This window comes from Arvicola amphibius, chromosome 6, assembly GCF_903992535.2.
Source record: "Arvicola amphibius chromosome 6, mArvAmp1.2, whole genome shotgun sequence".
Classification (NCBI taxonomy): domain Eukaryota; kingdom Metazoa; phylum Chordata; class Mammalia; order Rodentia; family Cricetidae; genus Arvicola; species Arvicola amphibius.
Genome location: NC_052052.2, coordinates 233,846 through 258,549, shown reverse-complemented (window position 1 = coordinate 258,549; position 24,704 = coordinate 233,846). Strand labels below are relative to the sequence as shown.

The 24,704-nt window shown below is 50.5% G+C and overlaps 2 protein-coding genes and 1 pseudogene across 5 annotated transcripts in view; all 3 read right to left on the bottom strand.

The window, feature by feature from the left end:
* Window positions 1–1,815: 1,815 nt before the first annotated feature.
* On the bottom strand, window positions 1,816–2,097 carry LOC119817151 (40S ribosomal protein S27-like). The gene has a single exon (XM_038334341.1). It carries the CDS (start codon window positions 2,089–2,091, stop codon window positions 1,816–1,818), a length of 276 nt encoding a protein of 91 aa, XP_038190269.1. The 5' UTR covers window positions 2,092–2,097.
* A 443-nt stretch (window positions 2,098–2,540) lies between these two features.
* On the bottom strand, window positions 2,541–5,470 carry LOC119817150 (annotated as a pseudogene).
* A 2,237-nt stretch (window positions 5,471–7,707) lies between these two features.
* Window positions 7,708–24,704, bottom strand: part of Agrn (agrin) — a 31,997-nt gene continuing 15,000 nt past the window's right edge. The window contains exons 4-38 of one of the 4 annotated variants that reach the window (XM_038334171.1): window positions 21,688–21,903; window positions 21,397–21,621; window positions 21,083–21,307; window positions 20,725–20,931; window positions 19,544–19,762; window positions 19,277–19,471; window positions 18,992–19,192; window positions 18,761–18,909; window positions 18,570–18,675; window positions 17,482–17,598; window positions 17,239–17,403; window positions 16,954–17,097; window positions 16,739–16,863; window positions 16,556–16,661; window positions 16,142–16,474; window positions 15,900–16,037; window positions 15,369–15,496; window positions 15,139–15,253; window positions 14,937–15,056; window positions 14,509–14,832; window positions 14,219–14,411; window positions 13,880–14,095; window positions 13,287–13,516; window positions 13,062–13,196; window positions 12,811–12,910; window positions 12,565–12,729; window positions 12,294–12,405; window positions 12,071–12,082; window positions 11,727–11,843; window positions 11,399–11,591; window positions 11,228–11,315; window positions 9,768–9,992; window positions 9,366–9,469; window positions 8,909–9,096; window positions 7,708–8,799 (exon numbers count right to left, since the gene is read on the bottom strand). In XM_038334171.1, the coding sequence (XP_038190099.1) occupies window positions 8,939–9,096; window positions 9,366–9,469; window positions 9,768–9,992; window positions 11,228–11,315; window positions 11,399–11,591; window positions 11,727–11,843; window positions 12,071–12,082; window positions 12,294–12,405; window positions 12,565–12,729; window positions 12,811–12,910; window positions 13,062–13,196; window positions 13,287–13,516; window positions 13,880–14,095; window positions 14,219–14,411; window positions 14,509–14,832; window positions 14,937–15,056; window positions 15,139–15,253; window positions 15,369–15,496; window positions 15,900–16,037; window positions 16,142–16,474; window positions 16,556–16,661; window positions 16,739–16,863; window positions 16,954–17,097; window positions 17,239–17,403; window positions 17,482–17,598; window positions 18,570–18,675; window positions 18,761–18,909; window positions 18,992–19,192; window positions 19,277–19,471; window positions 19,544–19,762; window positions 20,725–20,931; window positions 21,083–21,307; window positions 21,397–21,621; window positions 21,688–21,903 (5,606 nt within the window). In that variant the 3' untranslated portion in view covers window positions 7,708–8,799; window positions 8,909–8,938. Of the gene's footprint in view, window positions 9,097–9,365; window positions 9,470–9,767; window positions 9,993–11,227; window positions 11,316–11,398; window positions 11,592–11,726; window positions 11,844–12,070; window positions 12,083–12,293; window positions 12,406–12,564; window positions 12,730–12,810; window positions 12,911–13,061; window positions 13,197–13,286; window positions 13,517–13,879; window positions 14,096–14,218; window positions 14,412–14,508; window positions 14,833–14,936; window positions 15,057–15,138; window positions 15,254–15,368; window positions 15,497–15,899; window positions 16,038–16,141; window positions 16,475–16,555; window positions 16,662–16,738; window positions 16,864–16,953; window positions 17,098–17,238; window positions 17,404–17,481; window positions 17,599–18,569; window positions 18,676–18,760; window positions 18,910–18,991; window positions 19,193–19,276; window positions 19,472–19,543; window positions 19,763–20,144; window positions 20,436–20,724; window positions 20,932–21,082; window positions 21,308–21,396; window positions 21,622–21,687; window positions 21,904–24,704 lie in introns of those variants that run through there. The other 3 variants (XM_038334170.1, XM_038334172.1, XM_038334173.1) reach the window with 3 other exon arrangements.

The window sequence follows — 24,704 nt, the reverse complement described above, 5'->3', positions numbered from 1 at the left end:
TAATAAATAAAGCTTGCCTGAAGCTCGGAGAGTAAAACAGTCCCACTGGTCAGCCTCGCAGACCAAGCAGTGGTAACACACACCTTTAATCCCAGTTGCCATACTAGTTACCATAGAATTTGGGCAGTGCATGCCTTTAATCCCAGAGGTGTTCGCCTTTAATCCCAGAATTAGAGAGGATTATAAAATGGGGAGAGACAATCTCAGACACAGTCTCATTCTGAGATTCTTGGAGACAGGATCGCCATCTCCGACTGAGGTAGAGGTAAGAGTCAGAGGTTGGCCGTTTTGCTTTTCTGACCTTGAGATTGAACTCCAGTATCTACCTCTTAGTTTTTATTAATTGTGCTTCACTGGGGTGCTGAGGGGAAGGACGTGAGTCCAAAAGACAAGAAGGCACGGAGGCTGAAAGGCTGAGTCTGAAGGACACTTCGATTCAAGAAATGAAGGGTTAGGTGGGCGGATTGTTGGGACATGGAGTCTGAGAGACAAAAAGCCTCGCTTGTGGGAAATTCCCCCGGGTGATTGTCAGGCAAAAGCCAACCAGGAGGAGGAGTTCTCACCAATTGTTGCTAGCTAAACAATATATAAAAGGCAGTGAGAATAACGGAAATTGTTCATTTTTTTAAGCTCTCAAGTAAGTGACTTTATTCCCGTCCGTTATCACAGACATTTACAAAACCATAACATGACTTCACCTTAAAAAATAATCTGGGGGCTGGAGAGATGGCTCAGAGGTTAAGAGCACTGGCTGCTCTTCCGGAGGTCCTGAGTTCAATTCCCAGCAACCACATGGTGGCTCACAGCCATCTGTACTGAGATCTGGCACCCTCCTCTGGCGTGCGTGCATACATCAAGGCAGAATGTTGTATACATAATAAATAAATCTTTAAAAAAATTTCTTAAAAAATAATAATAATCTGTAAGGGGCTGGAGGAATGCCTGGGGCTGGAGAGATGGCTCAGAGGTTAAGAGTACTGGTTGCTCTTTCAGAGGTCCTAAATTCAATTTCTAGCAATCACGTGGTGGCTGGCAACCATCTTTAATGAGATCTGGTGCCCTCTTCTGGCAAGCAGACAGAATACTGTATAATAAATAAATTCTTTTTTCTCCGATAATTTTTTATTACTTTATAAATAATAGGAATCAAAATTTCCACTTCCTCCCCTCCTCCCACTTCCCTCCCACTCCCCAACTCCCCCTCCCCATTCTAAAAAAAACCATATAAATTGCGTGTGGTAGCATATGCCTTTAATCCCAGCAATTGGGAGGCAGAGACAAGGGGGTCTCTGAGTTCGAAACCATCCTGGTCTATAGAATGAGTGCCAGGACAGCCAGAGCTATACAGAGAAACTCTGCCTTAAAAAAACCAAAAGCATATAAAGCTATAAAGCACTGATATACACAGCACAAAACAGCTCAGCTATTTGCAGAAGCAACCTTTAATAATCAAAATGGAAACGTGAGATAAAGGATGGAGTGAAATTCCCAACTTAGGTCTGCTGCAGACAGTGTGCGGTCAGGCACCAAACACAGTGGCGCACGCCTTCATCCCAGCACTTGGGAGGCAGAGGGAGGCCAATTGCCAAGGCTACATAGTGAGATCCTGTCTTGAAGAAAACAAACATGTGATGTAGCATCTTACAATGCCCTATAGGTTGATGCATACATGTGTATATGTGTATGTAGGTCTACATATGTGATACATTTTCTTTCCCACAATATTGCACAGAGAATTATTTGCAGTTCAGTTTAGGACGTGCTTTTTTTTTTTTTTTTTTTTATCCAAAATGTGTTTATTGGGATGGTTCCCACTCATCTCGAATCAGGTGCTTTCCAGTGCTGCTTCCTCCTGAAGGAGCATCCTTCTGTCAGTCTTGCTTTCCCGCCTGTAGGCTGACAGAGGACAGTGGAGCAGCCGACACACAAGACTACCGTCTGTGCATGGCTAAAGACCGTGGTGATTTTATAGCATCCTGGGCACTTCACATCCATAAAGTAGGAATTGGGGCTCTGCACCAGGCTCTTTTTCTTGTGTTTCCTCTTTTCCTCCTCTGGAAAGGGATGAAGGAGATCCTTTGCGAGAGGCATGTTCTCTCATAGGGAGGTCGTCACTGCTGGAAAGGGTGCTTTTGTGTTTTAGATTTATTTATTTTATGTAAGAGTGCCCTATCTTCATGTATGCCTTTATGCCAACAGAAGGCATCAGATCGATCCCACTACAGGTGGTTGTGAGCTACTATGTGGTTGCTGAGAACTGAATTCAGGACCTCTGGAAGAGCAGCCGGTGCTCTTAACCTCTGAGCCATCTCAAGCCCTAATTCAGGACAATTCTAATGTGCTACTCCATTCATTCAGTTGTCTGAATCACAGTTGGACCTGCTTTCTTCACAAAATAGGGGAGAGAACAGGAACTGAAAAGGCTGGTTCCATGTGATTGAGATTCCCTTTATAACTTCACACTGAGTAGCTTTCTGTAGTAGCTCTGTGAAGGGCTGACTCATGGTGGTTTTCTTGAAATTTGGTAATATGTTACACATTCATGTCATGCTGGGGGAGTAACTCTTACTCTGAAAATGATTTAAGAAATTTCCTCACCCCATTTTGCTTCATGCCTTGAAGTGCCCCGCTGGTTACTCAACTCATATTATTGGGATAATTCTTGGAAATACCGTCCATATCTCCTGAGCCTAAAGAGTCATTCATGAGATTGGACTCTATTCCTCCTAATCCACCATGGGCCCATCTCACCTAGGGCCTATTGGAAAATTAGGTCTGTTAGGCCCAGAAGGTGCTGCATCCTAGAAGACCTACTTAGTTCCCAGGAGACACTGAGGAATATGGTATTAAATTGGCATCTGTTGGGTTTGGCCAAGGTTTACCATCTGGACCCATGTTCATTCCATGTATACCAGGGTCACCTAAAGTATTCATCACACCTCCGTACTTCTATGATCCTAAAGGCACCACCATTCCTCTTGGAGGAGTCAAACCCATGTTTGGATGTCCCTGTCGTGTGGGTCCATTCTGCTGGGGAGTAATAGCTGACTCCCTGGGACACCTCCAAATACCTGATTAGGTACCCTCCAAGGGGGCTTTGGACCTTCAGGGTACCAAGATGACACAGTCTCCTGGGGACATGTTTCCAGGCACGGAGCTGGGAACTGTATCAGCTCTATAACCATAGAAGGCTTTTGCTTTGCTTGAGTGTTCACAGCCGTCTCTGGAGCTGCATAAATAGGTCCTGAGTTACACACCACCAAGAATGTAATAATCCAGGTGGTTCCTTCAATGTGATATCCCCCGCCCTTGTCTTATCTCTGATTAAAATGTGTGGGCTAATTTCTGAGCTCCATTATCAATATGAAATGCTAACTTCTCCCAGGTCTGGCTGTGGGATGGGGTAGCACTGATGCCACTCTTGTCTTCTGCCCATGCTTGGGCAAAAAGCAGCTCCCCTGCCACTCATCTGCCAAACCTTCATGGTCCTACTCTTGTTCTTTTTAAAGACAGGGTTTCTCGGTGAAACAGTCCTGACACGGGACTCACTCTGTAGGCCAGGCTGGCCTCACACCCAGAGATCCACCTGCCTCTTCTTCTCCAGTGCTGGGATTAAAGGTGTGTGCCACCACCTTGATCATTCTTGGTGTGAACCCAGAGTCCTATGTCTCTGTCAACCATTACCTTTCCAGGTTTGTTTGATGCCTACAGGTGTGCTGGCTGCAAAAATGGTGTTTAATCACAGCCATAGAAGCCCTAACTAAGACAGAAATTGGTACCAGAATTGTGGTATATTGCTGTGACAGACTCGATGATGTTTTGGGGAGGACTGTGAACTTCTAGAAAAGACACTAAATATTCAGAACTCAATGAGCTGTTATGGGAACTTAGAAAATGCTGACAGCAGTGCAGATGGAGACATGTCCAATGATATTTTGAATTAATAATTGTGGCTCTGGTCAGTTGGGACTGAAGAATCAGCTGCATACGGAGGCAGCCAAAACTGTATCTTACGCTGATAATGTGTGGGAGTCTCCAAGGTGGCATTGGTTCTGATGGCATGAAGGGATCATGGAAAGCATGATTTGGCATTGTGTGGCAGGGTGAGAGGCTGTTGGTAAAATTACAATCCAGTTGTAGCAGAAAACCCTAGCATTTTGGAGAAGCCAGCACCCTGGGATGTCAACCAAGCATGGAGTGGAGCCGGTGTACTGCAGATGGCAGGCTTCAAGAGGTGGAGTTAGCGCTTCAGGTTCTTTGAAGCCCAGATGTTTAGCTCTGAACTCTACACTATTGACGCCCACAGTTGAGACTTTTGTTTTTGAGACAGGGTTTCTTGTGTAGCCTTGGCTGTCCTGGAACTCACTTTGCAGCTGGTCTTGAACTCAGAGACCCACCTACCTCTACCCCCCAAGTACTAACCATCACCACCATCACCACCATCACCCGGCTAGACTCGGAGCTTGTAAAGATTGGGGCGGGGGGGTGAAACAGGGTTTCTCTGTGTAGCCTTGGCTGTCCTGGAACTAGCTCCATAGACCAGTTGGCCTCCTGAGTGCTGGCATTAAAGGGAGGGTTTTTTTTTGTTTGTTTGTTTGTTTGTTTTATAGGGAGTTTTTGGAGTTTTAGAGACTTTGGGTATTTGGAGACGGAACTTTTATAAGTTTGCTACTACAAGATGCCCTCTGGAACTGTAGCTATAGGCAGCTATGAGCCCCTTGACATGGGTGCTGGGCACCAGACTCCAGTCCTCTGGAATACCAGCAAGTGCTCTTAATCACTGATCCATCTTTCCACCTAGCCCCTATTTTTGTTTTTAAATAGGGTCTCATTATGTATCTCTAACTGTACTGGAACTTACTACATAGACCAGGCTAGCTTTGAACTCACAAAGCTCTACCTATGCCTCCAAAGTGCTGGAATTAAAGGCATACATCACTATGCTCTTTTTATGTGTTTGAATGTTTGCCTGCATGTACACATGTACACTATATGCATGCCTGATGCCATCCATGTCAGAAGAGGGCATCTGATCCCCAGGAACTGGGGTTAAGAATGATTGCGAGCCACCATGTGAGTGCTAGGAACCGAGCCCTGGTCCTGTGCAAGTGCAGCAAATGCTCTTAACTGTTGAGCCATCTCTCCAACTTCCTCCCAACCCCCCCAGCACTCTCCCCCCTCTTTTTTGGGACAAGGAGATTATAATATGTAGTCCTGACTAGCCTGGAACTTGATATGTTATAGACCAGGCTGGCCTTGAACCAACTGAGATCTGCCTACTTCTGCCTCCGGAAGAGTTGGAACTAAAGGTCTGTGGCCCCCACCTTTGAATAAAGGATGTATATAGGCTTCCAGACTTAAGACAGTAAAGATGAAACAACTTGGCTCTACATCTGGCATGGCCCTTAACCTGCTGGGCACCCTTCTCAGACAATAAGCTTGATGAATATAGATTTCCCCTGCCCCTCATGCTTGAGGCTCCTCCTCCTTCTGTAATTATTAACCTCCTACTGTTCTGTTTCTACCCTCAGATCCCACATCCACACACAGCTACAGAGAGTAAGTTCACTGTTATTTTATCTTTCTCTCTTAGAAATCACTCAGGAGTGGGGACAAGGACTGGAGAGATGACTCAGCAGTTAAGAGTGCTGAGTGCACCTGCCTTTAGTCCCAGTACTCTGGAGGTGGAGGCAGAGACAGGTGGATATCTGAGTTGGAAGCAGCCCAGTCTACAGAGTGAGTTCCCGTTCCAGGACAGTCCGGGATACACAAAGAAATGAGTGGTGGCTGCTTCCAGAGAACCTGGGTTCAGTTCCCAACACCCAGAGGGGGGCAGGTGAGGTGGCACACGCCTTTAATTCCAGCACTTGAGAAGGACAGCCAGGCTGTTCCATAGAGAAACCTTGTTTCCAGCCACAGAAATTACTTCTTAGGGGGCTGGAGAGATGGCTCAGAGGTTAAGAGCATTGCCTGCTCTTCCAAAGGTCCTGAGTTCAATTCCCAGCAACCACATGGTGGCTCACAACCATCTGTAAAGGGATCTGCTGCCCTCTTCTGGCCTGCAGGCATACACACAGACAGAATATTGTTTACATAATAAAAAGTAAATAAATATTTAAAAAAAAAAAAAGAAAGAATTACTTCTTAGACAACTCCCCATCTCCTGGTCCTCCAGGCTGGCTTTCCCTTTTAGTCCCCTTTACTTCCCACACACTATGGATAGGCATATACTCTTCCGCTCTCTGCAGGGTCTCAAGTTCTCCCATCCAGCCCCCTTTAGACCATCAGAGTCCCTGTTCAAATGCCCCTTCCAACCTGCTCACACCCCACCTTGCCATGCCTCAGGACCCCACCTCATGAAGTGGTGGTTTGAATAAGAATGGCCTCCATAGGTTCATACAGTTGAATGCGTAATCATTAAGAGTGTGGCACTGAGGATTGGTGTGACCCAAACCAAGACCCTCCTTCCTGCTGCCTGTGGATCCAGATACAGAACTCTCAGGTACTTCTCCAGCACCATGTCCACCTGCATGCCACCATGCTCCCTGCTATGGTGATAATGGACTAAACCTCTGAAACTGCAAGCCAGCCCCAATTGAATGCTTTCTCTAAGAGATGTAGAGGCTGGGCAGTGGTGGTTCATGCCTTTATTCCCAGGACTAGGAATGCAGAGCTTTGAGTTTGAGGCCAGCCTGGTCTACGGAGTGAACAGGTGAACAAGGTTTGCCCTGGTCATGATGTCTTTGCACAGCAACAGAACATGGACTAAGACAGGGGTGGTCTAGTAACACAAAACCAGAATAGCTGGGGCTGGAGAGATGGCTTGGTGGTTAAGAGCATCGCCTGCTCTTCCAAAGGTCCTGAGTTCAATTCCCAGCAACCACATGGTGGCTCACAACCATCTGTAATGAGGTCTGGTGCCCTCTTCTGGCCTGCAGGCATCTACATAGACAGAATATTGTATACATTATAAATAAATAAATATTTCTTAAAAAAACCAGAATAGCATAGTTTTGAAGTCACAAGTTCAATGGACCACTGAGTCAGCTGTACAACCATTTTCCTCCCTGCTCTTAGGGGAAGCCTCAACACTTTGAAGAGTTCCTACTTATGTCTTTTTTTTGGGGGGGGGGGTGCCAGTGATCGATTATAATTTCCTTCTCAGGACTTCCTAGTTAGTGTCTTCCACCATACACACATCTGAACCAGATAAAGGGGCTGCCTGCCTAGCTCATATATTTCCATCAAGGCATTCTCACCTCACCTGGTTTTGTCTTCAGTGTAACCACGAGCTCCCTTCTTTTTTAAAAAATATTTATTTATATTATGTATACAATATTCTGTCTGTGTGTGTGCCTGCAGGCCAGAAGAGGGCACCAGACCCATTACAGATGGTTGTGAACGACCATGTAGTTGCTGGGAATTGAACTCAAGACCTTTGGAAGAGCAGGCAATGCTCTTAACCTCTGAGCCATCTCTCTAGCCCTAGCTGCCTTCTTTATAAGATTAGTACATGCACACACAGAGAGACACACTGCAGCCTTGTTGCCCAAGGACAGTGGTTTTTTAGCTAGCTTTCAGACTCCCCTCCTGCTTCCAGAAGTATACATGTTCACTATGTAAGATACCTCAGCCAAAAGGAACCATGGATTCCCAGTTCCGGTTCCACTTAAGAAGCCATCAGGCTAGTAAGTACAAACACAGCCCCATTTTAAAGTTTTCACACTTTATTTTATGGTATTTGACACAGACACATACTGGAGTTAGTAACAAGATACCATGCAGCTCCCTCCAGCCTTGGACCACAACAGGAGGAAAAAGGTCAGGCTGCCCCCATCCCAGATCTGTCTGGTCTTTCTCCCAAGATGACTGTGCTGGACATTAAGGACAGGGAGTGGAGAAACAGATGGTTGCTGCAGTTTAAGGCAATTTTGGCTCTATAGCCACCTCCGCTACCCCTGTACATGCCCTTGGCTGGACACTGGCCAGATAAGTCACTCAGACAAGGGTTGTCCTCACATTGGACCAATTAATGGTTGGTGTGAGTTAAAACAGGAATGACAATATTTCCACATCAGAAACCAAGTAAAATCAAGGCTTGACGAATATGGTTAGAAGTCTGATTTAGATATCCTTTGAGAGACAGGTGCAGCTGGCTGCTCAGGCAGGGAAGCATGGAGATCAACTACATCCCATAGTGACTCTTTCCGGCCTAGGAGCTCCTACGTGGCCTGGTATTTGGGGAAAGGTTGGCTATGTCCAAGAGTGGCTGGGTAGGTGGGTAGGGCAAGCTGAAAGCCTGTCAAGACAACTTAGATGGAACTTGGCTTGTTTCCAGCACCCTGCGACAGGCAGACGCATTTGTGGAAGTAAAATGATGCCCTGATATTACAATTTTTCTAAACCACAGCACTGGTACAGGGAGCACTAGGGTTGAGGCTAGCCTGAGATGAGGCTGGCCCTCAGCACATGCAGGGGAGCAGCATAAGTGGAAGCCGACAAAGGGTCCAGTGGTACTTGCTCTAATGAGGGGCCTCTTCAGCTCCAACAGCCCCTCCTGCTCAGGGACACAGTTCTCATTCAATAAAGCATTAATAACACAGGAGTAGGGTTTGCCAGTGGGCTAGGAGACCCAAAAGACCAAACGGACAGGTAGGTACGTACAGTGCAAGGGGCCGAGACATGGTACCTTAGGCAGAGGAGTGTGTCCTAAGGCTGCCTCCAAAGCCCTGGGCTCTAAGTTGCCATGGTCTACGTATGAGTCCCTCAGCACCACTTTTGCTTCCGCAGCACAGCTGCCTGGACGGAAAAGAAGCCAGGCCAGCAGTCCTTCTGGCCAACGTGCAGGCAAGAAAATCATATAAAAAAAAAAAAAGCAACAAGTTTACAAAAATAAAAAAATAATTACAGTACGGAGAGTGGGAGCTCTGGTGGTAGCTCAGGGAGTGGGGCAGGGCCTTAGCTCTGGTTTGGTGACAGCGTCTTCCAGTAGGTGTAGCTGGCGATGGCCTACCACCACGTCCCGCAGACAGCCTACAAAACCTGTGCCATAGGCCTTGGGGAGAGCCTGCCCCACAGGAAGCTTCTGGAGGCCTCCTACAGGACAGACAGTAGATCAACAGGCAGTGATACCAACATATGGGGCCCCCCAGCACCTGAATACAAATGGGGGTACTACACATGAACACAGATCCCTGTGGCCTAAGATCTGCAGGGTTAATGCAGAAAAGGGTGCTACATTGCCCTGGCTAGCCCATCTGTTATCCAGATAGGGATGATATGGGTGTCAGCTCTAGGGTAGTCTACACCTCATATAGTTGGAGATCCTTGGGTATCTCCTCCCCTGGCCACCTCCAAACACTCACCAAGCCACAGGGCTCCATCTGTGTCCAGTTGTGTGGCACCCAATGGGGAAGAGCCAGTCACAGGGGCCTCATTGCCCACCTGAAGAGAACCTTCCCTCTGTTCCCTAGGGGATAGGTGGGGCAAAGCTGTTAGGAGCCCCCTCTCTCCCTCCCTCCTCTAGGACCCAGGCCCCACATTTTCTCTATCACATGCCTTGTAGATAACACACTCTGGAAATGATACTTATGTTCTCCCAGACTCCCAGGGGACAGCGGTTGATTACTTCTCCTGTGTCTTTTTGTTTGTTGCTCCCTCCTCCCCTTCTTACTAGTCAGGCTACTAGTGACCATGAGTGACTGGGTATAACCAAGCTAAACAAGTTGAGGCACTACCTGCTGTTATTCTCAGTGGGCTCCACTGACCTGTGAGCCCTGACTCGAAGCCATCGGTTGGTGTTGACCTTCACAGTGGAGCGCAGCACAACAGGCTGGGAACCTAAGTCATAGCTTAGCTGCAGGTATCCGTCCACAATGGCCAGAGCCACATAGTCGGCACGTTCTGTGGCTTTGCCACTCCACAGTACCAGCCCTTGTGTGGCCTCGGTGCGCAAGCTCAGTTCAAAGTGGTTGCTCTGTAGCGCCTTCTCACTGAAAAGTGAAAGGATGGGTCAAAGGCTTCCAGAACGGTGGCTGGCAGGTAATGGAGGCGGGGTACAGCACAAGCGCTTGAACTACTACCATAGAGATCAGAGGTTGTTGGTCAGACCCAGGCAGCTGGGTGGGCAGGGGGGCAACACCAACAGTGAGACAAAGGAGAGAGGGAAGACATGATCAACTAGACAAAGTTAGCGGAGAGGTGGCAGACAAGAGGCAGGCACATGGCAAGGTAATGTGCTGGGTCTCTTAGGTACTGCCATGTGCTTACCTGAAAAGGGCCCCGGAATCCGGAGTTTCAGGGCTTAGAAGCAGGAAGAGAGGGAAGCAGTAAGCAGGAGACAAGACAGGCTGAATGCAGGCCAAAAATTCCCTTTGTCAACATGTGCAGATGACAGGAAGAACAAGCATGACTCCAGGGGATCAATGGCCCTTCTCACAAAGGGTTTTGGCAGTGACCCTTATGTAACATATAAGCTGGGCACATGCCCTAGTGGGTAGTTCAAGGAGAGAGGCATTGGTGATATGGAATGGACATGAAGGATCTTCTGATGGCAGCAGTAGTGGAGATGCCCTAGCACATATATGACCGTGTGTACACACACATACACACACACACACACACACTCACTCCACCCACATTTGCATACATGTATACATATCTACACAAACTCACATTCACATTTGCATGTTGCACGCACATATGGGTATATGTAGATACAATACAAACATATATACCCACAAATTAGATACACACCCAAGTAAATAACTACACATAGAAACATGTATACATATATATACAAGCACAAAATCACACTTGCACTGGAGCCTCTGTTGAGGGTAATAGCTCTCAGCAGGTATATCCTAGGAAGAGGACTAACCATTTCCAAGGTAGGAAGCTGGGTCTGACAGTTTATAAACAGGCCCCAACCCCATCTTCCAATCACAGTAGAAGTTCCACCTTTACTGGGGCTCAAGATTGTAATGCTAGGAGCAAAGCATGAATATGAGTGAGTGCCAAGGTATGAGTGGAGCCAAGGGCCTACTTACGGTGGAATCTCATTGGTCAGCTCGCTTGCAAACAAAGAGACAGAGATAGTGAGAATGAAGGGCCAGAGCTGAGAGGGGTATGCAGAATCTAACACCTCTACCCAGAATGGCATGCACAAACAGGACCAGACAAGACAGCCGAGGGTGGAGGGAGTGTCTGGCTCCTGACTGCATGTTACCTCTCAGTCACAGCATTGAGGTATTCGATGTAGGTCCGCCCGTCAAAGGCCAGCGTTTCTAGGTCCCCCACTGACTTCTCAACTAGCCCTGGGAGACAGATGGGATGAAATGGGCCTCAGATGAGATCTCCAGGCCATGTCAAGTCTCAGCCCTGGGCTGCCAGTGCTCACCCTTCTCGCAGTGCAGCCCAGAGAAGCCCCCAGAACACAGGCATTCGTAAGTGGCTTCCTTCGGGATACATGAACCCCCATTAAGGCAGGGGTTGCCTGAGGCCTGGGTACAAGGGTGGTCTGTAAAAGAGGAGACGTCCACGGCCTGCAATACATGCTCCCGAGTCAGCAGCTGGTGGCCACTTAGAGACACCTGAGGAGGAGAGGGAGTGCCGTTATCACATCTGCTCCTTTCTCTGATGAGACAGCCCTCACCCAGAACAGAATCCACACACAGAATGGCCCTCCTCTGTAGCACTGTGAACCCTGGCTGGTTCCCGCCCCATACCAGTTGGATGGCTCCATCGAAGCCAGAAGACACTGCAGCTCCCCGGGCCAGCTTGCTGAAGTCAGGAGCTCCTCCAACATAGAGGGGCTCCTTGAGGTTGAGCATGGTATGAGGCACCTATAGGAGGCATGGGGTAAAAGGGTCACAAATGATCCACCCACTGGGCCAGAGTAGGCCAAGCCCCAGGTCAATATGCCCATTTGCTTGATGCCCCACATCCACCCCCTCACTATCTAGGAGGCAGCATTAATCATACAGAAATGGCAGACGTGAACCTTAGTGGGAAAGTGCTACTCTAGGAATGAGTACAAGAGATGGTGAGTTGGGCAAGAGGCCAACAGTACCTTGCGGGATTTCTGACATCCGGAGAGCAGGTGGGGGGGTTGCAGAGCAAGAGCCAGAGAGCAGTGGGGGCAGAAAGGAGACAGATTGAAGCACAGGGCAGACAGAGAAAACAGTTATGTGAGACGTGGCTATCGGAGACTACGAGCCCCGAGGGAGGAGGAAGGGAGGTGGTGCCAATAGGGTGTGGGAGGTCTGGGCCTTCCTCATGCACTGGCTACTCACCGGAGACTCCCCTAGCACACGGGGCCCATCACCCACTCGAAGGGCACCCTTGCGGCCATTTCGTTCCAGGGATACCCTGATCCAGGTGCCCAGGGCTATAGGTTCCTTGCTCCTGCAAAGAGGTATGGATAGGTTCTGGGCTCTGCTCACATCCCTAATATCCACAGACATCCCAACCTCAGGGTAGTCTTTTAGGTCCTCCTTGTGATCTATGCAGATGGTTCAGAGACAACCCTGGCTAATGCCCAGTCTAGTTACCATATATGCCCACCTGATGACCGCAGCCCCCTTGCCGAGGTCATAACGGAACTCCAGGTGCTGGTTATGCAGGGCCAGGGACACAAAGTCCCCCTTGCCATCTGTCTTTTGCCCATTGTAGAGGAGCAAGCCACTGGCCCCACGAGCCAAGAACACCACCTCCAGTGCCATCTTCTCCCTGGGTTCATGTGGGGTTGTGAGACGGTATCACTGTCTCATCAGGCTGGCTCCCTTCCCTTAACCCTCCTGCCCTACTAACCCCAGGTCTCTCTCGAAGGTGTGCAAGCCTTTTAGTTCCAGGTAGGAGAAGCCACTAAAGTCAGCCAGGAAGGGCCGGGAGTCAGCACCAGTCTCCAGGACTATGAAGGGCCAAACAGAAGTCAGACAGGACTGCAGGCTCTGGTTTTTCCCTACTACTGTGCCATTAACTGGATGGTACACCAGACCCCAAATCAACCCAGGAATTGACCCGTAACCCCTCATCTTTCCCCAGCATCTCCTTGACCTTACCCGTCTGACAGAAGGCACCTCTGCGTCCCAGGGGGCATTCACACTTGGCCCCGCCCCTGGAAAGCACACGGCAGGGAGCTGCCCCATGGCAGGGGTTTGGCTGGCAGGGGTTCTTTTCATCTGCACAAGTTGGGCCTGAGGGGAGATTGGGTAGAAATTCCAGGGAAACATGAGACTCCTCCCACAACACCTAGATACCTGCCCAGGTACAAGGCTAGTTCTCACCAAAGCGGTCAGGTGGGCACTGGCAGAGGAACATGCCAGCCTCCAGTGCCTGGCACACAGCCCCGCCATGGCAGGGGTTAGGCAAGCAGGGATGGTCTCCACATTCTCCCACACCCGAGCTTAAGACCACGGCTTCCTGCCAGTTGCTAAGCTCTAGCTGCTGGTTGTTGATGTCCAGTACACGGATGCATCCTTTCAGGCCGATGCCCACAGAGGTCCGATCAAGCACCCTGACACCAGGAGGGGTCAGAGTCAGAGGCAGCCTTTCTTCATCAGCTGTAATACTAACACGCTCCATAAACTAGGGCTAGGGATCGGGGGGGGTGCCCCTACGCCTAGTCTCCTTATTGTGTTCACAGGGTGGCCAGTTCCATAAACAAGACAGAATCAGGAGGTAGGGGTGAGGGTCAAGGGTCAGGGATAGCCATCTTCAGAGGTTCCATCAAAGGCTTGCTACCACAGACAGCATAGCAGGAACCGGTGGAGGGTCAGAGGCTGGGTTGAGGTCAAAGTTATAGCTACCACCCACCCCATTCCTGTTACCCAGAGTCAGAGACCAGGGGCCCCGTCAGTCCCAGCCTATTCCTGCTTACATGGCAGCCTGTTCTTCCGGGACACCACCCACATAGAGGTTCGTGTCCAAGTTGAGGCCATCAGTGCCACTGGGACTTTCACCCACAACGGGAGTCTCGCCATCCACAGAAAGTGTGCCCTGCCGCCAATGCCGTGACAATTCTAGGCGGTGCCATCGTCCTGGTTCCACCGACACTGAGCTGGTTAATATTCCTGGCCCTGAGCCTGTGTCAAACCTGGGCATGGGAACAGGTGCTTAGGATGTTGGTCCAGGCCTACGTGATTTCACCCAAGACGTCACACCCTGTAGATTCAGGAGGTCTGAATTGCTCTCGGCCACCTACAGAAGCCATGCCCACCTGAACTGCACATGCCCATCCAGCAGAGCCAGAGCCAGGAAGTCCTTGCCGTGTGCATTGCCATTGTAGAGGAGCAGTCCCTCTGTCTCCAGCGCCCGGAATTCCAGCGCCAGGCGCAGTGTGTGGTAGGCCCGGAGGGTGGGGAAGGCCAAGAAGGAGTGGCCCTCGAAAGCAGGAACAGAGGGGAATTGTACTGCAGGGAACAGATAGAGTTGAGCTAACGGAGTGCCTGACACTCTGCTTCACCCTCTAACCATATCCCCGAGCCCTCCAGCATTGAGTAGCCTTACCCTCCTCACAGACAGTGCCACCCCTGCCTGAAGTGCAGCTGCAGGTGAAGCCCTTGCCAGAATCCTGGTCCTGGCAGGTGCCTCCGTGGAGGCAAGGTTGGGAATCACAGGGCTTGTGTGGGGGCTGTTGGGGGCCTGGGGTCCGAGGTCGGTGAGTGCTGGGGGCAACTGTAGGAGGTCGGCGTGTGGTTAGTGGTGCTGTGGTTCTGCCAACAGGCCAGCTGGTGTGACTGGGGTATACTCGTGGGGTGACAGAGGCAAACAGTCGGCTCACGGTGGTGGCTCTGGCCGTGGCAGCTCCCGTAAAGAAAGTGGGAAACCAGTCTGCAGGGAAGGATAAATGTTAGGTAGGTGTGAAGAGCACACTGAGGTACGGAGGCTAGAGAAGGCAGGACAGGCAAGATAAGAAGGTCTAACCTGGCACTCACCAAAGTCTAAGAATCGCACATGCTCCTGCAGAGGCCTCCTCACTGCCAGGGCCCATGGTCTGGATACTTGGATCTGTCGGAGCAGGGCCTGGCCCACATCTGCTGCCTGGAAGGCTGTGGCTAAGAAGAAAAGGGTCCTGAGCATGGCCTGGCTCCATGTAGCCCATACCCAACACCTCCCATGAGGTCAACAGGGGCTTACTAGGGTCAAAGTGAACATCCACGGTGGCACGGACTAATTTGCCAGGCCCCAGGTCCCGCAGGTGGACACTCCAGAAGTCCTTCTTGACATCTGAATTCCGGAACAGGTGGTCCAGCTGTGGGCAGGCAATGGGTGAGGGCAGTAGGTACTGTCTAAACCTAATTACGATTGGTTCAGTTCAGTCAGTCATCCGGGCCTGTCCTAAATGGACACCCCACAAACCCTCATACCGTGCTTTCAATGCTCCTTGCGGTCTCCCCAAACAACTCTGACTTGGGGTCAGCCATCTCAGGTGTGTAGAACAGCTCCTGTCCCTCGACCCCCTCAAGCTCCAGCACTCCCTGGAATGCCTTGGTAGCTGTGGGGGAGGGGCAGTGAGGCCCTGCCAATACCATCTAGCCTCCTAGGCAGCCACAGAAGCAAGCTCCACAGCAAGCCATGTGGGGTGCAGAGCAGGGTTGTTAGTCAGATGATCATGGGATTAGTGAGTGGGGACCCCAGGGTAGGGCTGGTGTCAGTTACCAGGCAATTCCTAGGAGCAGGCGCCCCAAGCTGGCTTGCAAGGAGAAAGATGGGTTAGGTATAGGGTCCTTGGCATAATCTCATATTCAGTGGCTGAGACCAGAATGCACATGTGTGCCAAATCTCCAAACCCCCCCACACTCAAGTGCGAAACCAGAATATTATAACCTGCTGTCACAAGATGAAGACAGTACTCCTGGTATGTCCCAAGCTCACCCCCTTCCCTGTTCTCCACTTACCAGGACAGTTGGAGCCTTCTGAGTCCAGTGAGGGTGTCTTGCCATCTGAACAGCAGCCCAAAGGTGAATTGTAGCAGGAAGCCCTCTCAATGGGTGGCCCATGGGTCACCACAATGTTGCCCACAGGGGGCTCGAGTCCTGGGGAAATGTAGTCTAAGCACGGCCCTGGGTAGGAGCCACTCTTGGGCTCTACCCCCACATCACCCTCAGACCTGCCCACATGCCCCTGAGGCCCTGCTCACCCCCAGACCCGCCCCCACTGGCCTCCTCATCTCCGCTCAGCTCCTCATCGCCACTCCCATTGGCACTGCCAGATTCACTGAAGACTGATGTGGTGAGACCGGTTACATCGGTGGATGCTAATGGAGGCACAGTCAGCACAGGCCCTGCAGTGCTCCTGGGGATGCTGACTGTGGTCTGAGTTCGGGATGTGGGTAGTGGGGTGGGCCAATCACGGGTGGTACTACTGGGAGCCAGAGGAAGGCCGCTGTTGGGGGATGGCAGTGCCTGGCTCGGGACATCCCTCGGGGTAGTCATAGATGCAGAAGCTGGGGAAGTTTCAGGAGCAACAATCTCTGTAAACAGAGGGATGTTAGGGGCTGAAGTCAGGATAGTCAAGTCCTGGTTTGTTCTAGGTAGTTGCTCCAGGTCCTTACCCTGGCATGGGCCAAGACTCTGAGTGAAGATGTCCAGACCCTGACGACAGGCAATAGTTTTCAACTGGCACTCATTGCCATATGTGACACCATCTGATCCACAGACCTGGGGTGCAGGGAAAGGATGCTCGGGAAAGGTCTCCTCACCCCCACCACTCACTCTCCACATATTTCAGTCCTTACCTTGGTAGAGTTAGCCTCTGGGCACGTGAGGGTTGGGCAGACACAGTGGGCAAAACCGGCCTCCTCTACGCAGGAGGCACCAAACTCACAGTGCATCTCCACACAAGTCACAGGTGTCGTGGAATCTGCGGTAGGCAGAAAAGATCCCTTCCAACTCAGGAACTCCCACCCTCAGCATAGGAAGTCCTGGGGTCAGCACCAGTCCTGGTCCTCACCTGCTTCACAGCCAATCTGGCCCAGGGCTTGACCATCTGGACATTGCCCACACTTGGGACCAGCCACACCAGGCCTACAGGAACACAGTCCAGTCATCTGCTCACAGTCATCTCTCACAGCACCCCGAGGGTCACAGCTGCAGGCTGGGGGAGTGAGGGAAGAATCTACAGTTTAGTAACCTCCCTCACACCTGCCGCCCCAGAGCCCTGCTAAGTATTGGTCAGGCCAATATATGAGCAGTAATGGTGTGGACAGGCAGGAGTGCCTGGAGCTCTGTTACTCACGAGTGCAACCACTGTGACCGTCAGTGACAATGCCACGGAAGTTCCAGAAGCCAGGCTCACAGCGATCACACCTGAGGCCTCCTACACCTGGTCGGCAGGAGCACTGGCCTGTGGCTGGGTCACAGGTGCCACTGTAGGAGCCATGTGGGTTGCAATGGCAGGTGCCTACAAGAGGAGAAAGCACCGGTCAGGGAAGACGTGCAGCTCTGTCCGACCACGGTCAGACCAGGTTCAGGTACTCACTGGGACAGCCAGCGAAGCCTACACCCTGGGCAGCAGTGACATTGTCTTGGCAGCAGCCATAGGGGGTTTGGGCACAGTGGGGGAGGGCCATAGGTAGAAGTGGAGCCAAGGTAGGACCTGAGGAGAGAGGTATAGAATTCAGATTTGATGTAGTGCTAGATGTTTATCCTAAACTCAATTATTTTGCCCCAATGATTCCTGCCACACAAGTTATCCTTCTTGACATTAATTCCCACTGGGAACCCAAAATCTGGGGCTGTCATAGGTGAAATCAGCATATCACATATAAAGACAAAGTAAATGTAGAACCGAAACCCACAAAATGTAAGAAGCCACATACATACCCCCATGCACACATACATTACTGGAGTCTCAAACACAAGATATAAGAGTAAACATAAATGAAGATACATTTATACGCATTCACTATATTCTCAAAACATTATTTATTCCTGTGCATATACACGTGTGTATGCAAACATATAAACCAGCACAGTCTTCTTCCTTCCTCCCTTCCTTCAACACAGGATCTCTCTGTGTAGCCCTGGCTGTCCTGGAACTCACTATGTAGGCTAGCCTGGAATTCAGAAATCTGCTTGCCTATGAGATTAAAGGCAAGTACCACCATTCCCAGTCTGTCTTCAATCTCTTTTCTATAAGAGCGAAAATGCCTAGTGGTATCCCTCTAATCCCCTGTGGCCTCCATTTAGAATCCTAATCTGGCTCATAGAAAGTGAGTGTTTGATGTACACCTTTAATCCTAGTACCCAAGGGGCAAGGATTCAAGGCCAGCCTGGTCTACATAACTAGTTCCAGAACAGCTAAGGCTATCTATGTAGAGAGACTTTGCCCCAAAATAAATAAATAACAACAGCAAAAAGAAAACCAAAATAAATAAATAATTAAAAAAACAAAGGGCAAAGCTACCATCATCATCAACAAGAATAATATAAGTCACCACAGTACGTGAGCATGCCCATAGCCTTAAGTCTCTGTCACGCACCATAGAACATGTAAACACAGTGAAACAAGCACAAATGCATAGAACATGCCATTACATGCCGGATGTGTTTGGCACAGCTACTCACCACGGCAGGCTCCCTGAGCAGTAACATATAGTTCTTGCTGTGATTCACATCTGGCCTTCTTCAGGTCACACTCAGTGTTATAGGTGATTCCATCTGAGCCACACACCTGGAGGAATAGGGTCAATGAGGGCAGCCTTGACCCCCTCCTCAGTGCATCCACCCTGGAGCCATGGGAAAGCTGTGTTACTCACTGGGCTTCTAAGAACACTCTGGCAGCTGAAGTCGCAGACACATGGCCCATCCTCCGAGTCCTCATCCCAGATACCACCTCGCTGCCGACACAGCTCCTGCTCACACTCACTGTCTTCCCCAGAACCGGAGCCCCCTGAGCCACACTCAGCTGCAGGAAAAAAGAGCAGTCACCTATGAGGTCTCGGTCAGAGACTGAGGTCTAGGGGTTCACACTAGTTACCTGAGCTTACCCTGCTCACATGGCCCTGCACGGACCTCTTCAATTTGTACCTGCTGCTGACAGGCAGCTTCTCGTAGCTCACAGGCACTGAGGTAGGTGACGCCATCACTGCCACACACAGGGCCGGGTGGGGGGTGCTCACAACGGGGACACACACACTGTCCAGCTGAGCACACAGCCCCAAAGGCACAAACTGTGTCTCCACAGGTCTCTACAGGAGATGGTAAAAACAGGAGTAAGCGTGATTCCCTGATGGATGGAATCATGGGAGCTTATCCCTTCTGGTCCCACTCACGGCAGTGTCCGGCTGAGACCACATGTAAGCTGATCTGGTGTGTACAGGCGTGGACATGCAGCTCGCATTCACTAGCATAGGTGTGTCCATCAGAACCACATACGGGCTGGGCTGAGGCCACACATTCAGAGGGGCACACACAGCGTCCAGTCTCCACCTCGCACAGGGATCCAAAACGGCACTGCCCGCATCGGTCTGGGGAGGAAGCTCTATCACCACGTTGACCAAAAGCCTCTTCCCGATCCAACCCGCTTTCCCACCACTGACCACAGGGTCCTCTGCGGGCCACCCGGATTTCCCTCCTAAGGGCACAGGCCATGGATTCCAGCTCGCACACACTGCCGTAAGTGACATTGTCGTTGCCGCACACGGGATCGTAGATACCGGAGCACACCTGTTGGCACTCGCACACAGCTTCCCCGTTCTTCACTGTGCATACTGCCCCAAACGCACACTGCACTCCATGGCATGGGGATGGAGTCTGGTCTGGGGAGGAGGTGGTACTCAGTCCACATTCTTCTCCAGATGTGGACAAAGCCCACTCCCATGCAATAGCCCCTCTTCAGGGTGGGAATGGTGGAGGAAGACCTAGATGCACAGGACACAGCAGAGAAAGGGACAGACACACAACAGAGATGGATGGGGACATATGAGTTTCTGACTGTCCATAGCAGGTCACTGACCCTGGACCACCAGCAGCCCTGGGATATCATGCACATGGGGGTTGAAACCTTTCCCCCCTGGATGGGAAAACCCTGTACCCCACAATCACAGACTACACAGGGAAGAGGGTGTCTGTCAACTTGCTCTGAGGACCAGAAGGCCAGGCAGTAGCAAGCCACTCCCCCCAGCCGCGCCGGGGGCAGACCTCAGGCTGTGGGCTCCTGGCGGGCAGGCGCGTCACCTCATCCTGCCAGCAGATCAGGCTGGAAGACACAAGAGTCGGAGCCGAGAGGGAAGGAAGGACCAAGAAGAGACAGATGCAAAAAGAAAGATGGACAGAGGACTGACCAAGACAGACAGCAGAGGCAGGCAGGGCCATAGAGGCCCACAGCCCCAATGGGACCTGCGGGCCACTGCCCAATTTCCTCTACCTTCTCCACCAGCCCCTCAAATCCCAAATAACAATCAACATCTACGAGGCTTGGGACTGCACTGTGTTCCCAGAACAAGGAATCTCCAGCACCACATCCATTCCTGCCCACCCAAGACTGATGATAATGGACCAAGGACCTGCTGGTGTAGCAAGGCCAAGTGCACACTGCCTTTGTCCCATCTCTTAGGTTCCCCGGTTCCCCTCCTAACAGCCTCCACATGCCAGCAACCCTCCCCAAGTGACCCCAGCCCAGGACTCCAGGAGGTACATGACAAGGAATGGACATGGTGTATGATCAGGACAAGGAATGATGCAAGACCAGCTACTCCCAGCTGGATCCCAAGTTGCTCACCACACGGGCCCTGGTGCTTGGGGGGAATGGCATGTTGCTGCCGACACTCAGCCTGTTGGCGCCAGCAGTCATTGTCATATGTGTGGCCATCCTGAGCACACACGGGCCTGTAAGCCCCATCACAGAGGACACGATCGCAGGAGCAGTGAGGACGGCCACGCCGGGACAGGCACACAGAGTTGAACTGACAGGTCTCTGGGCACTGGTCTGGGAACAGGAAGGGAGATCACACCAACTGTCTACCATGTACAGAGTCCTCACGGGCACCCGACATGGTGAGTAGGGACATGGAGTATGCAGGAGCGAGTCCTAATGAGCCACAGTGGCAGGGCTGGATCAGTCCTCTGGGAGCACGAACCTCGAGTCTGGCACTGGCCGGAGCGTACTTTCTGGAGGAGCAGGCCACGGGTCGCACCAATACGGCCCATGACACAGTCATTTTCATAGGTGACTCCATCATCTCCACAGATAGGTGTGTGCTTGGCAGGACAGTTCTCTGGCCGCAGAAGCATCTCTGGGAGCCGTGTACGTGGGTTCACACGGCAGATGTGGTTTGGGTCTGACAAGCTGCCCTGGCAGGGGTCTAGGGTCCGAGGGTAGAAATGAGGGGCTGTCACCAGCGCACATAGAAGAGTCATGTATGGGAGAAGCAATGCATAGTGCTTTGCTTACCACAAGGGCCATCAAACTTCTTGAAGATGTGCTCCTGGCGGGCACAAGCATGACGCAGCAGCTGGCACTCACTAGGGTAGTCAATACCATCACTGCCACACACAGTCCCATCAGGGGCCCCAAAGCAGGTAGTGGGACACAGGCATGAGGCAGTCTGTCCATCAGCTGAGGGTACACAGGTGCTACCGAAACTGCAGGTCACATTGGCACAGGGGTTCCGGGACCCTGTGGGTTTACAGGTGATGTCATGTTGATTTTCCACTGCCCTCCTCCACGCCCACACTCACTTACCACACGGTCCTTGGCGAAGCAGGCGAATGCGCCGTTGCTGGGTGCACTGTGCGCGCTGCAGCTCACACTCATTGCTATAGGTGGAGGCATCCGAGCCACACACAGGAGCCACAGTAGCGGGGCAGACATTCTTCTTGCACACACAGGAGGCCTGGCCTGGATCCTGGACACTGGGTTCACATACGGCACCAAAGCCACATAACATTCCCCTGCATACTGAGTTTAGACCAGAAGAAGGATATTCAGAGGCAGGCTGGCCAGAAGTCACTGCTAGGTCCACATACCCATGAGTCCTTCAATCAGTCTGTTTGTGCCCAAATCTCATGGGAAGATCCATATTTAATTATTCACATGACTAATCTCACCCCAAACACATAAGCACCTACATCCTACAACTGACAGAAGTCAATGCACATGCTCAACCTTGAAGGCTCCTAGAACTTTCCTTATGGGAGAACAGTTTCCCTCATCACATACTCTACCACGGTAGAAAGTTCATATCCTGAAGCTAGGACAAAGCATTCACTTCCAGCACACTTGACACACAGTAGAAGGGCCCCAGCTGTGCATGCCTTAGCTCCACCCACAGTGCTCAGTGCTCAGCTCCAACAGAGGTGGGTTCCTGAGGTTGAGCTGGAAGGGTCTTGAAAGATCTGTGTGAGGACGTATACTGAGGTGTCTATGAAATCTCAAAGAACTTTGCCACTGTTAACTTGAGGAGACTGAGAGGCGTTAATAATGGAAGCTGGCTGTGGGTGTTACATCTGTCTGTACTCACAAAACTCAGACTAACCTCATTTTGTGTTTCTTTCTTAGGGCTTGCTTCTGTATCCACCTGACACCTGCTACCTCCCAGGAAGGACCGCCTTCACAATCTTCTGAGGACTCCCTCCAGGACTCATGGGCACTTGGAGTCTGGAATCTTGCTCCACATAGACCCTTTCCTCCTTTCATTGCTCCCTCCCCACCACCTCTCTAGTAGGTCTCTCTTGCCTCCAGAAGTAGTGTCCTGCCTGCCCCAACCTGTTCTCTGTTTCTATCTTTTCTCCCTCAAACTCTTTTCTCTACTTATTCCCCTCACCTTCCAAGGCCCCCATAGTCAGCTTCTCCCATATATAATAATCCTATAAAACTTCCCACCCAGACTCAAGTTGGCAATGGCATAGGCCTCTCTGGAAACACACCTTCTGTCCTTTTGGGCCCTTACTTCAAAAAAAAGTCCTCATTCAAGTCCTGAATCTTGTCCCAATGCAACCACCCCCTATATTCAGCCCCACACACCCATTCACACAAGAGTTTCCTAACATTGTAATCTCAGGGTTGCAAATGTCCAGATCACATATTGTTGCTGAACCTCTACAGCAAGCAGCCTATGAAGTTGGCTCAGGGGAAGGGCCAGGTGTTGTTCACTAAGCCCACAAGGAAAGTGGATACTGGTGTATTCAAAGTTCAGATACCCATTGGAGAAGCCTTCCTAAGGACAGCATTGGGGCTGAAACCCTCTGAGAAGATGAACCATGAGCTGGGTAGACCTCTTAAGGGCTACAACCACCTACCTATATCTACTAAGTGTTTAATTGGGTATAATTATCATGACCTCACATCATGCTCAGAAATGAACCAGAAGCAGTCTTGGATATCTTCTAAGACGGCAGGGTACACTGAGGGCTAGAGCCAGCCACTGTCATAGCAATGGCTTACCCAGCCTCTCTTGATTGTTTGAGTAGCTTTGCCTCTAACAGAGAAGAAGGGTGAAATTATAGGAACCTCTACCTGCCTTCCCTAGGACCTGCTTTGTGTTTGGCTTACCCTCCTTAGCTCTTAGAGCCAGGTGTTCTCACACTGTGCCCCCTTTCCTTTCTGTAAATGGGGACAATAAGTATTTACTCCCAGAGCTAGAGATTTGCCAATATCTGCAAAACTTAAGAGAGGGGGCCCTAAACAAGTACAGGGAAGAGCATACAGTAACAGAGTTGTTAGTACCAACAGCCTTCTCCGTCTTGGCTCAAAATAAACATATATGCCGGGCGGTGGTGGCGCACGCCTTTCATCCCAGCACTCGGGAGGCAGAGGCAGAGGCAGGCGGATCTCTGAGTTCGAGGCCAGCCTGGTCCATAAGAGCTAGTTCCAGGACAGGCTCTAGAAACTACAGGGAAACCCTGTCTCGAAAAAAAAAAAAAAACAAAAACAAAAAAAAAAAAAACCATATATTATGTCCACCAGTGGTCTCTTTTCATGGCTGGCCAATACTTCTCTCCCTATTACCATCCTCACATTGGGCTTTCTCTAACTCAAGCCTTCTGAAGGTCTCATACAAAATTCAACAAGCACTTTCTGGGGCAGAGCTTTCTGGCTGCACTCTTTGACTGTTGACCAAGGTGCCCCCAAGGTTCAGTCTCTGGGTCTGTGCCTGCACCCAGTTCCTTGGCTGATTTGATAGTTTCTATACTTCTTGGACCTCTCTATCAGGTTATCTGGCCTAGTCAATCTCTCCCAGGTCTCAAACCCACAGCCAAGGGCAGCTATTCATTCCTTCATTCACAAGACTCACAGTTAACTCTACAAGTATAAGATTCTGCCTCAACAAAACAACAATAGGAAAGAATGATCCCTTAAGCCAAGGCGATACCTGTTTTATTGAAATTTATGTGCATTTCTTCCCCACAGGATTAAGAGTTCACAAAAAAAATTTTTCCCCTTTTTTTTGGACACAGGTTTCTTTTTATAGCCCTGGCTATCTTGGACCTTGTTCTGTAGGCCAGGCTGGTCTCACACTAGGTGATCCACACCTGCCTTTGTTTCTTGAATGTTTGGATTAAAAATCCTAGCACTTGGAGACAGAGGCAGGAGAACCTCTGTGAGTTGGAGGCCAGCCTGGTCTACAGAGCAAGTTCCAGGACAGGTAGGGCTGTTACACAGAAAAACTCAGTCTTGGAGGAAAAAAAAAAACACAATAGTGCACACTACCACATATGGCCAAGACAAGTTTTTTCTTTTTGATTTTTTTTTTTGTTTTT

Bases quoted from the DNA above. Each gene is read 5' to 3' on its own strand.
- LOC119817151 (XM_038334341.1), bottom strand. From the start codon at position 2,091: ATGCCTCTCGCAAAGGATCTCCTTCATCCCTTTCCAGAGGAGGAAAAG.